General features: G+C 33.7%; 1 protein-coding gene across 1 annotated transcript in view; it reads left to right on the forward strand.

Annotated features, from left to right (window-relative positions):
* DCDC1 (doublecortin domain containing 1) overlaps positions 1–10,191 on the forward strand; it is a 97,336-nt gene extending 87,145 nt beyond the window's left edge. Inside the window, exons 9-10 of the mRNA XM_036105443.2 lie at positions 9,521–9,687; positions 10,069–10,191. Of these exons, the coding sequence (XP_035961336.2) occupies positions 9,521–9,687; positions 10,069–10,143 (242 nt within the window). The 3' untranslated portion in view covers positions 10,144–10,191. The remainder of the gene's footprint in view (positions 1–9,520; positions 9,688–10,068) is intronic.
* The last annotated feature ends 2,717 nt before the right edge of the window (positions 10,192–12,908 follow it).

Here is a 12,908-nt window from a genome sequence, read left to right on the forward strand (position 1 = left end):
TCCCCGCTGAGCAGGGAGCCCGACATGGGGCTCTATCCCAGGACCCTGGGATCATGACCTGAGCCTAAGGCAGATGCTTGATGGGCTGAGCCACCCAGGCAATCCACTCTCTATAATTTTTAAATAGAAACATCAAAGGAGAACAATCATGAATTCTAAATAGAAGACCTAAATAGGAGGTTTGCAGACATTATATGTTCTCCTACTTTGTTGCAGACATACCCATTTATCTGGGAAGAGACATACAGATTTAGTAGCAGGTCCTTGCTTAAGGATAATAGATGGTAGCTATAGTCTATTGGGATCTATTTCCCATTGGAAGAAATAATAGTTACATGCTGGTGTTAGAGATGTCAAGCCCCATGTAAGGAATTTCCCCAAGAGTCTCCCAGTTTACCCCAAAAATTTCCCTCTCAGTTCATTAAATATTTCTTTAATATATGAGTTTATTTTATATATGAGTTACTCCATATGGGTCCTAGTGATTACTGTTTATTTTTCTAAGAGTTCACAAACCATTCATCTTATAATCTCTTCCAGAACTTTTCAGGGAATTAAGATCAAACTTATGGGTATAGTGATTTCTTTAAATTTTTAAAAAAGATTTTATTTATTTATTTGAGAGAGAGAGAGAACGCACAAACAGGGGAGAGGGAAAAGGAGAAGCAGACTCCCTGCTGAGTAGGAGGTCCCATGTGGGGCTCAATCCCAGCACTCCAGCATCGTGACCTGAACCGAAGGCAGTCGCTTAACTGACTGAGCCACCCAGGCACCCCTAAATTCTTTAAAATTAACTACCATTGCCTCTTTTCAATCCTTGGGCCCCTGTCCTATTTATCTTTATTTCTCATATTTTATGAAATGTAAAACTTCAGACCTCTTGCTGAAGAGGGATGCCAAATGCTGGTGGTTATGAATCAACCCTTAAATCTCTCTAGGGTGCATTGGAATATACAAAGGCAGCTAGTTAAGAGTTCTTTTGTGTAGGAAAGATGTCTCTCAGGAGAAGTCTTCCGATTTCCCTTAGGACTGTGCACCCTGTGACTTTGCCTTGGTTCCAAGGTGCCTTATACATGGTCCTCAGTGACTCCCAGTGATCTCCAGACATCAGACTTGGGCCATTCTTGTTGGTTGAACAAAAGCAGAAAGTAATCACTGATTTATATTTCTACTATTGATCTATAGAAAATATTAAGAATTTTTAAAGACTTGATTTAAAAAAAAGGTGTTTTTTTGGTGGCAGTTGGAGAACTCCCATTATAATTGGATCACTGTCATCTTTTATTAAATATGTGAATGCAGAACTGTGTGATATGAACATTCACAAAGCAGTCTAATCTGCTCAGAGACACTTTAATATCTGTCAGAAATTCCCTTTTGAAGTCTTTAAAACATAGACTCTCTTTTCTATTCATGAAGATATGATCATTACTTCTAGGTTTCATTGGGCTAAACTTGCTTCATTATTTATGTAACGTTTTAACCGAGTCCTTGGTCTTTCCGTCTTCTCCTTGAGTTTGTCTTTCTTTCTAGCTTCTGTTTTTGTTTTGTTTTTTTAAAGATTTTATTTATTTATTTTGACAGAGAGAGAGACAGCGAGAAAAAGAACACAAGCAGGGGGAGTGGGAGAGGGAGAAACAGGCTCCCCGCTGAGCAGAGAGCCCTGCGTTGGGCTTGATCCCAGGACCCTGGGATCATGACCTGAGCTGAAGGCAGACTCTTAACGACTGAGCCACCCAGGCACCCCATCTAGCTTCTTTTTTTATTTCTTACTTCTCAGTGTTTGAACCAGAAATCTTACCCTGACTTTAATGATGTGTCAGTGATCCTAGAGGTTCATTATTAAAAATATAAGTACCAATGAAAACAAATAGCTTAATTGTTACTATCTGTTATAAAACAAATTTTTTTTTAACAAAGCTCTCCACGTAAAAGAACATGACTCAGTATAGATTGGCTTTCTTCCCCGTAAGAGTTTTCAGAAGAGATGGCATAGTAGACAAAATATGTAAAAATGCTAATTATAGAGGATTCGACTAAATAAATAAATAAATAACATGGAGAAATAAGTGTCGAAAGGGAACTCTCCATTTTAATTGCTGAAACTATTAAGACTTTTTAGTTTATCACATTTAAAAATGTAAATTTTTCATATATATATAAATTTTTCATGACATATATATATATCCTAAGTAAAATATTTAAATGTAATATATTGATTTGGCATTTGCATCCAAGGAGACCAAAACAGCTTGACCCACATTATCTGATTCCTAGGGCAGGCTGAATTAGGTATGTGTATGCCAAGTATTATTATTATTCCTGCTTTTAGACTTAAGAAAAAAAGAAAAAGAAAGTAAGAAAGGAAAAGGAAAAAGAATCCAGCTACATATTTTTAGATTTGTATTAGTTGTTACTTTACAATGTAAGAGTAGAATTTTGAAACATTTTGGGGTGCCTGACTTGCTCAGTTGGTGGAGCATGTGACTCTTGACCTTGGAGTTGTAAGTTTGAGCCCCACTTTGGGTGTAGGGATTACTTAAAAATAAAACCTTAAAAAAAAAAGAAACATTTTACAATTAGCTTGCTTTTGATGTTACTTACACATGTAAGTGCTTTGTATATTTGATTTTGTTCCTAAGTTTTACTAAGTTTTCTGTTACATCTTTTCCTACTGGGTCAAAAGTTAAGTGGTACCTCAGTTAACACCATTTGGGTTAAGCTTTTCTCAATAGTAATAAAAATAAAAAATAATAATGGAAAAAAGTATCAGTTGTTACAGCAAACAATTATATATTAACATTTCTCACGGCCTTTACTTCTAGTTTCTGTTGGTTTTATTTATTAAGTTCCATGTATTGTATTTTCCAAAACTAATTCTAAGGTAAGACCTTACATTTTTTACAGAGCTTTAAAGTTTGAAAAAGCAGGCCGTATATATTCAATTACTATGTATTGGTATAGGCTATAGGCACATAAAATACATTAGATAGAGTTAATTCTCAATGTTTGTTTAACCATAAAGTTGTACATATATCAATTCAATTAAGTTATTTTACATTATTACTAAATATCAAATATTTAAGATGCCCAAGGAATTGAGTTCACAAAACACTTGTATTTTCAGACACACACACTATTATTTTTGTTGAGGGGAAAGGCAAGACACAATAGAATCCCAGCTTATTTCTACTTGTATAAATCAAGTTATTTAAATAAATGAATTGTGTATGCTGACCTGTTCTACCAATGTGCTACTGGGATGTATGAAAAAAAGATGTGCATGGTGGTGGAAGTAGAAAGAGGCATAAAGCGTATTGGAAAACTACCAAATGTCCCCTGCAAATGGGCCCTATTCAGAATCAGTAAGCGTATGATGAGTGAAGTGGTTTTGAATATCGCCTTTAGATTCCATGCTGTTACAAGGCCAGCCCTGAACATGGCAACTCTTATTTCCACACACAGTACCTCTTCACTCTCAATTTAACCCCAAAATCTGATGAACCCATTACTCCATACTTGATTTCATGGAACAAGGAGTAGATATAGTTACAAATGATCAATCACAAGCCGTGAACCAAAGCAGCAAGGCATTAACAATTCACACCATTTCGGTCCACTTGCTCAAGCAGAAGATGTGCCAGCATATTTAATGCACAGCTACTTCGTTCAGTTTAAGAAAAGACATGACTCAGGATGCATTTTCAAAACAGAGGAGACCTAAGATTTCATACTTTCTAAGCCCCAATGTCAACGTTCACCCACATATCAGTAATTAAAATAACCAGGTGTTCTGCAAAGGTCACAAGGTCTAAATTAAGTTTTACTCACGTAAAAACAATATGACCTATGAAATTCTTCCCCCCAATGCATCCCTATTCTGTTTGATCCTATCATACAAATCAATGTCTCTTAGAGCAGTATTATAACACTGTAGACCCCACAGGCAATATGCCGTCAGTTTAATAGGATCACTGAAAAACTAAAGCAGCTGTGAAAGATTGCTCTAAGTATAGCAATCGTGTGCTTGTCATTTTGTTCAGTGGAGGAAAAATCCAAATTTGGGTAGGCATCGGTATTTAAGAAAATGACTGCTAAATCTTTTCACATAAGTACCTTAGGGACAATAACATTTGACATATAGCACAGAAACAAAAGTACACAGCAGCTGTTAGTTTAGTTTTGTTTGAATAAAAATATACTGATATAAATCAAGCGACATTGGACACAGTATGCTTTACATCATTCAATCTTCCCAGCAGACCATGCTTTTGAGTGGCATCTGCTGGTTGTTCAGGGACCGGGAGCTTTCCCACTATTACCTAAAGCTGGATAAAGAGCATTAAAACACACACATACCTTGCAATAACTCAAACTCCCTCCAGGCATACTTCCTGGATGGGAAGCAGTCAAATCTTAGTATCTTTAAAGAGCTCACTTTGTTTCCTCCAAAAAAGACTTTTTTAGATAAACTTCATTTTAAAAATAAATTCCACTGAATGGGGAAATTTCCAAATGATGTCCTGCTAAACAATAACTGAGTATTTTTGAGACTGAGATCTGAAACTTGCTGCCAGAGAGCATATAGAAGTTTCTTTATAGGTAACTATGCTCTGGGCAGTGCTCTTTTTTCCATAGTCTCATGTACTCTGACTGAAATGTGAAAATTACTGTATTATGTAAATTATGATTCTGGATATTTAATTGGCATGAATTTTAATTTCTAATTCACCACAGGTTATTAAAGCCTTTGATTATTTCCAGTGCTTTTTGAAAGTATATTAATTAAAAAATCATCTTTTTAGCTTTCCATAGTAGATTCAAATGAGTAAGCAAAGTATCTCTTTTAATGTAAGATGTTGCTTTTGGAAAGAGACGTATATTCTCTAGGTATAGAACTTGACAGACATTCCAGCCTATTTCTACTTGGTAAGTTCCATTAGCTTTGTGGTTTCTCTTTAGAGAGGTATTTGCCTCCTTGTCAAAAATTCTTGTACTGCTCCCATATGAATCCAAATAAGTTCAAGCTTCTTATCAGTGATGAAGTGCTTTTAATATAAGGTCTTCTTGAAGGCTGAACAGCTTCTTTTTTTATGAATAGCTTTTGAACTCATTGTGTTTGGTGTCCTTAGAGGGTATCATTTTTATTATTTACAGTAGCTATTTTGACCTTAACCTAATATTTTTGCTTTGTTACATAGGTTTTATTGTGTGCTTTTCCCCATAGTAGCATGATTTATGACAGGGTAGGATAGAGCACATGAGGTTTTTCCAAGACTTTTTAAATACCCACCTCTGGCCTTCTCCTGGCTTGTTAATGCTTCACTGCCAAATTGTATCATTTTCTTTTGTAATTATTTTCCTTCTTAGTCTTCAAGATCATTTTATAAGGAGAATTAAGACAAAACAGTTGTACATATTCTAAATGTGCTTCAAAATTCTGGCATATTAATAGTTACTAAATTTTGATGAAATTTTCATTTGGTCACAGAAAGTTACAGATTCTAAGTGATTGTGCATAGCCTTTGTGCATAAGTTGAACTCATGGGCTTAAAAGTTACCTAAAAGACTGTCCACAGCAGATCCAAAGTACTTTTAATTTGTCTGGTAGACATTCATTGAGCACTGCTTTTACCAAACCAAAAACCACTATGGCCTCAAAACCCTGAAGCATTTGTGATTTACTGGAGGATGGAAATGGGAGTGGAGAAGATAAGGATTAATTCAAATCAGTAAGGGGAAAATAAAATTACAAACAATGCTCTGGGAAACATAAAAGAGGGAACAGTTAATTCAGTCTAAATAAAATGGGATATTTTGCCATAGAACGTAATATTTGATATGAACCTTGAAGGACAAGAATATATTCACAGGTGGAAAAAAGGAGGAACAAATGCAAGGGAAATGGAACAGCATGAGTGAGAAAAGTATCCTTTGATAGTTATGAAATTGATATAGCTACTACTTTCAATCATATGATCTGTTTACCCATGATGCTCAATACTAACTCTACCAGGGAAATTACTCCTTTTGGTCACATGATCTACTTACTCAGCATCCTCAGTCTCAACTCCAAATGCATTGAAACTATTGGATTAATTTTAATTTGCACTGTAGTCATAACTTGAGAATAAACAAAATGGATAAAAAGTTATCATCCTCATAACTGCACCTCTCCAGTGGTGGTAGTGATCCCAATGGAATGATCACATTTGACTGATCTATGTATATTGATTAATTTAATGAATGATTAATTTCTAAACCACTTATCTAATAAAAATGTTGAGGCCCTATTTAATGAAAATACTGAAATTACAAAAAAGCAAAGCTCTGGTTGCAATTATGTAAATAGGAGCAAATAGGTAGAACACATGTAATTAAGGCCCCAAACTTCAGAAGAAATACTGTGTGTACCTATGCACACCAATAGGAAAGGAACGTAGGATAATAGGAGCCAGCTAACCTTATTGAATGAGGCAATGTTTCTGAGTAGCAGTTTGAAGGAGAAACTCATGGTTTATGCACAAAATAATACCCTGGAGTTCATTCATTGGGAAAGACATTTTTTTTTTTCTTTGAGTGTCTCTCATGGGCCTTGTTAGCTCATAGCAACATCTAGGTTTATGCTCTTTCCAAGGTTGAAAGTGCCTATTGTCCTTTCTAAATGATTGCCTTTGTTTTTTGCACATCTTTATGCAATAGTCTTCTTTAATAGAATAGAATGCACTTAGCTTCAGAAACAGAGTAAAAGAGAACTCTAAATAAAAGAAAAAGGTTGGTTAAGAACACTTATGAATTGTTTTTGGTATAGAATATTACAGATATCCTCTAAAATTCTTAAAAAATAATTCACACTCAACATTAAAAATCTATGATTGGGGTTGAAAAGTCAATTGACTTATTTTTAATCAATTATTCTATTCTATTTCAAAACTATCATTTTAGGTCAATCCTTTTTTATGGAGAGTTCTTTAATTCCAACTGATTAATAAATTTTATTTTTTTAAAATATATTAGGCTTATTTATACTTCCTTTCTAAGTACTTAGGGCGTATCATTTTCTTATGTTTTCTGTACCTTCCTAGTTAGTGGAAACATTGTTTGTTCTTGGAGTGTGCTTTGTCTTCCTTTTCAAGAAGATCATCAAAGTTACTAGTTTGCAGCTCCCAAAAAGAAAAGAGCCTTCTAATCCCTGGTTCAGAGGCTAACCTTTATTAGCGCTCTTGTGGTTATAATGAGGACCCTGCTTCCAGCAGGGAGATTCTGGAATACTGAACAGATTATTCAACAAGTTCAGAGCAGATTTTGAAGTCCCTTATAAAACCTGCTTGTGAATACTGCTTTCTTTGCTTTGCTATTTCTGGTTTCCATAGTATTCCTAATTACATAAATCATGTGGAGCATGGGAGTTTTTTCCATCCTGTATCAGTTCTGACACTGCTTGCATTTTGATATAATTTGTATTTTTTTCCTAAACTATATATATATTTTTTTCTTAAATTCTTATTTAAGAGGACACAAACTGCGAAAACTGGAACTTGTATTAGAGGATCTATGAAATTATACTTTGGAATTCCTTGGGCTGAAATAAAGAATTTGAAAGTTATTTTGTGGCAAGCATGGATGAATAAGGCTATAACACTAGAGAATCTGAGAACATGTTCTCAGGTTTAAATTCAAGATTAAATCTAGGATGTAGATCATGCAGGTTTATTACCTACTTCTCAATTTACTTAAAATTATTTCAACTTAATAGCTATTTATGTAATGCCTTTCCGTGTTCAAAAACTGTAATAGGTTCAATGAGTGTACCAAATTAAAAGTTTACAAATTAAAACCCAGTACATAGTAATGTATGAATGTTATAACAGTTAACTAAAAGCACTGATGATTTTTAAGCTAGTTTTCTTTAGGAAAAATTATAATCAAGATTGGTTTATACCATACATTTTTTTAAAGATCGAAGAGTTATAATTCTAAAAATAAGTTTCTTTTTCTTTCTTTTATAGTATATATGATCTTATATTTTAAAAAGTTTGTGGTATTTATGATAAAACTTAATAGAAATAATTGCTCCAGTATAAACATGGTTTTAATATGAGAATTTTAGGAATTAATTTCTGAGGCTGGATGAGTGAATTTCATGCACGCAACTAAAGATGTCTAAATAGTCATTGGGTCGTAATTTTCTTTTAACTTTATTTATAGTAGTTTTAGAAAAGCTTAAGTTCTATTTCCAACATTCTCCTTAGTGTTGAATATATTAGAAAGAATTTAAATTGTGCTATGGTAGAGAGTTGCAGAACTTAGTGCCATAAAATGCATAACTTTTTTACTAGGAGCAAAATTCAGCAGAATACCAATAGCAAAGGCCATTTGCATAACTCAGCCGCTCAGCAGCTCAGCTGAACCTAATTGTAATTCAATTTCCAGATTGCTACGCTAGGCCTCTTTGCATAAAATATGCCACATATAACATAACCAATGGCATGGAGCTAGGAGCTATTTTCTTTGCTGGTGATCTATTTAATTTCTTTTCTATTAGAAATATGTATCAGAATAAGGTAGCCAAGCCATATAGTTATTTTGTATGTTTATATTGTGTTACATGTGTATACTTAAGACCAAGTTAAAAAATGATATCCTTTCATTTTTCTGGGTTCCCAAATGTACCTAAGATTTTTTTTTATTTCTTTATTTCTGTCATTTCAGAGGGAAATTAAATCTTGAAAAATGTTAGCTAGTTGCCATGTTATTTGACTATTTTACACTAGAAAGACTTTATAAGCTAATCGTGTGAAAAAGTATATAAACATGCCTGTCAAGTCCAGTATAGATGTTGTAATACGGGCCAACAAGTAAATATCTTCTATCTGTTTACAAAATGGGTACTGGAATAGCATTCCTAAATCTTTGACTAGCTTTTATCCCAGAACCTTAAAAACAAAAAGGTACAATAAAATGCTTGCTTAAGATTCCTTTTATTTTTAAACAGCCTTGCCACCTTGTTTTTATGGGTTATTTAAGGAATGGCAGTGAAAAGACTTGAATAGGATGGCTTATAAAGGTGTGTATTATATTTTATGAATAATTTCCAGATGTGATGTTTTAGATATATAGACTCCTCTATGGGAAGCTATATACAGAAACAACATGGATCTTACAATTTTATCAGGACAATGCAAGTAGATTTCAGCAAGGTTGGTTCCAACTCATCTGTGATAAATGAGAAGATAAGGCAATCAGTGCACACCATGACACTCTGTGCAGCTAGTTAGGCACACTTCAGAACTATTCAGGTGTGCTCACAAAGCTTATGAGTCTTGCATGGGGGGTGTCTCAATATAAATACATCCTTCATGGTGGCCACTAGTAATGCAGGAATTGCCTCTGTAAGACTTAACCCAGGTCAGATATAAATAATAGATGTTAAGAGTTAGTTCTGGTACTGGGGCTGTGTTCCAGGCAGTGCATTTCAGTTGGGTCAAAAGAATTTATTTTCCCTTATTTTCTTGCATAGTTCCTCTGCTTGAAAAATGCCTGCAAAATTCCATCACACCTTTGCGGGGACCAGTTTGGGTCTCTAAGGGAGAAGGTTTCAGCCCCTCAGGAGCTAAGGTGTACATCCAAGGAGTTCTTTTGGCCTTGTACCAACGACTAAAATCTGCAAAAAAATATTATACACAGGTGAGTCATCCCTCTTTAAAAATGGCTTTATTATGTGTTTTAAAATGTACTTGGTTGTATAGAGGCGATGATGGGCATTGTGTCATAAAAAAACTGTGACATGTATTTTGTGAACTCAGTACCCGTTAGGGAGCCAAAATGCTTCTTCTGTAATCTCAAAGCCAACAATAATGGGGCTAATTGTATCTGTCTTTTGGTATGGGATGTCATATGTCTCATCTTTTCTTGCTGCATACTGTGCAAAGCGACGGCAACTCCTTAGGTGGAATTTCTATAGACAGTTACTTTAAGCAAGAAAATGAATAGCTCCTAAATCATTTGAAGGTTTAAATGCTCAGCCTTCTTTTTTCTTTTCTTTTCTTTCTTTCTTTTTTTTTTCAGTATGAAATCAGAATGGCTATTGTAGAAGTTGGGCTAAAATGTAAACCAATCGCATTCTGGGAAAAGAAATTGTGAATTAACTTCTTGTCAAGACTAACTCACTTCATTTATGCTTATTTAACTTGTATGTTTAGAAAGTAAAGAAATAGAACTAATATATTTGAATCTGGTTAAACTTAATTTTGTCCTTTAATTTCTAAGTATCCTTTCCATAACTGTGAGTGTGTGTGTGTATGTGTGTGTGTAAAGACTTTGATATTTTTAGAACTACTTATAGGGACTTTGATTTATCTTAAAGTGGAACTAACATTGCAAAGCGGAATGATTGATGGCCATTTTTTTAAAATAAAAATGGAGTTACCACATTTTTAGAATCCCCTCTGCACTTGGTCTTAAGAAGTTAAGCATATATTTTACCATCTTAAATGAAGTCTAGGTTTTACATTTCTAACTATGAGGAACTGGGCTCATTATCTCAGGCCACAGACCATTGAAAAATGAATATTTTCAAAGCATCACGCTATTATTCTCTGTGTGCTGGGGGAGGGGAGGTAAGAATGGGATGTGGTCTCAGTGTTCACACAGCACCTCCTGCTGTCTGGTTTGGAAAAGGACAATTTGTATTGACGAAATTCTTGAACGAGGTATCCAGAATTAGCAAGAAATATCTTCCCATGAGAAACTTTTATTCTCAAAATGTGATTATCTGCTTAGTTAATTAATTTTAGTGGGCCCAGAAATGGGATTAATAATTATTATAGATAAGGCTGTTTATAATAATAAATATGAAAAAATGCAAATCCAAACTTATTTTTGGAAGTTTTTATTAAGCCAATATCATATATAAAAACTGGTACAAATATATTTTATTATAATTTCAGTCAAATTATTTAAATTGAAATATATTTAACTTTTAAGATACAATGATATAAAATAGATTATGACCAGTTTAATTATCATAATTTATTTGGTATTAAATGGTTTGATTCTACTTATTAGACAGTTTAAAATTATTTGATATTTAAAAAAGAGATCATTCTCCAGTACAAGGAAAACCCTGTTTAAATCAAATCTTAAAAAACTTAAACATTTTCTAAGTTTTATTAAAAGTGAGGACGTTAGAGATAAGAAACTGCTCAGAAAGTAGTTAAGGCTTGTTTTTTTTCTTCCATTGTCCTAAGCATGTAAAATTGAAATAGATATATACAGTTGTACTAGATTGAAAAGAGTTCTGTGTATTGTGAAAAAAGAAGGTTTTTCAAGAATTACTTACTGCTTTGATTTTAAAGGTTTCTTTAGGACTCAAAATTGATGAAAAATATATTTTGAACAAAATATGAACAATAATTAACATTTTTAAAAAGCATCTTTGAAGTTGTCTAGATCATCAACACTCTGCCAAATTTGGGAATATTTAAAAACCTAGGCTCTTTGCCATTCCTAACTAAACCTTTCACTTTTGCTAAGTTGTAATAACTTAAATCTTTGCACTCAACAGCTTTAATGTGACATTTATTTAGGTTTTATTTTAAAATATAAACATGAAGAAAAAGAAATAGAAGTTTACCTGTTATGCATTTCCGTGCAAATTTCTATTTCTTTTAGATATGCTCAATTCTATGTATTCTTGAGTCTCTTTTGTATTGTTATATCATGATTTAATTTAAAATTATTTGCAATGTTTAGATAAGTCACTGTAGCGATACCATTGTCAGGTCATCAGTGGCTAAGTGTTAAGCCTGGCAATCGCTTTAATGTGAGTAGGACTTCTTAGCAAATATCCTTCTTAGCACTAATGAACTTTATGTGAACTGCATTTACTTCATTTGACCTTAGGGATAGCCTTTTCTATTTAGTTTTATATAAGATCATGTTAAGGAATCATTAGATAGGTAAAATGGAGATGGGTGATGATTCCTATTTCCTTAACAAATCTAAGCTTATAAATTATTGAATTAGGTGAACTCTTGATATTATTTCCATTGATTTCACTTCTGAGATAATATACAAAAACAATAATATTGTTTTGCTGGGATTCTGTCAAAGGAAATTTCTTTAAATCTTTAAATTGGATGTCTCGGGATTCCCAAAGGGAAATTCTTTTAAATAATTTGATAAAATAGATCTAAAAGGAAAGTCAGAACTACTGGTTTTATGTTTATAGGCTTATTCATTTTTCAATTTCTAACTTTAACGTGGCTATTATAGCATGCAACCGAATTAAGCCCACTACATTAGTGTGGTCTTAAATATATACTGATTCATGTATATAAAATGAGATATTATATTTAGGACAGCATAAAGTCACTTAGTCTTACATTTATCACATTTATTTCCTTAAAAGTGGAAACATCTTAGAAATTGCTCAGAGCTAAGCAGAATCTATTTAATTGGTAATCTTTGAAGTAGCATAAACGCATTCCTATGAAATGCAGTTAACACTTTCAGCGACAGGGCCTGTTCCATCTCATTAGCATTCTTGTTAAGTAGTGGTGCTGTTGGTGGGGGTGTTGAAGTAGGAATGCCATTGTGTCGAGTTCCAGTGTTTGGGGACAAACACTGCTGTGGAAGGAACGTGTGAAAAGGCCACAGTCCTGTCAGTGAATGAGGAAGGCTGTGCTTTCTGTGTGCTTCAAGCAGGGAAGCTGTCATTCATAGGCCTAACACAGCTAAACAGAGGCCAAAACACAAGCCTGCACTACCTTTTAAAATGATATTAGTGATTTTTAAACATGATCTTCTTTATTTATGATCCAACATAGAGCTTTTCGTTGCTGTCAGTAAACAAAATATATGTCAGTCTCTTCAGAAACACTGTAGAGATACATAAAAGTCCATGG

The sequence above is a fragment of the Halichoerus grypus genome, chromosome 11 (genome assembly GCF_964656455.1).
Source record: "Halichoerus grypus chromosome 11, mHalGry1.hap1.1, whole genome shotgun sequence".
Classification (NCBI taxonomy): Eukaryota; Metazoa; Chordata; class Mammalia; order Carnivora; family Phocidae; genus Halichoerus; species Halichoerus grypus.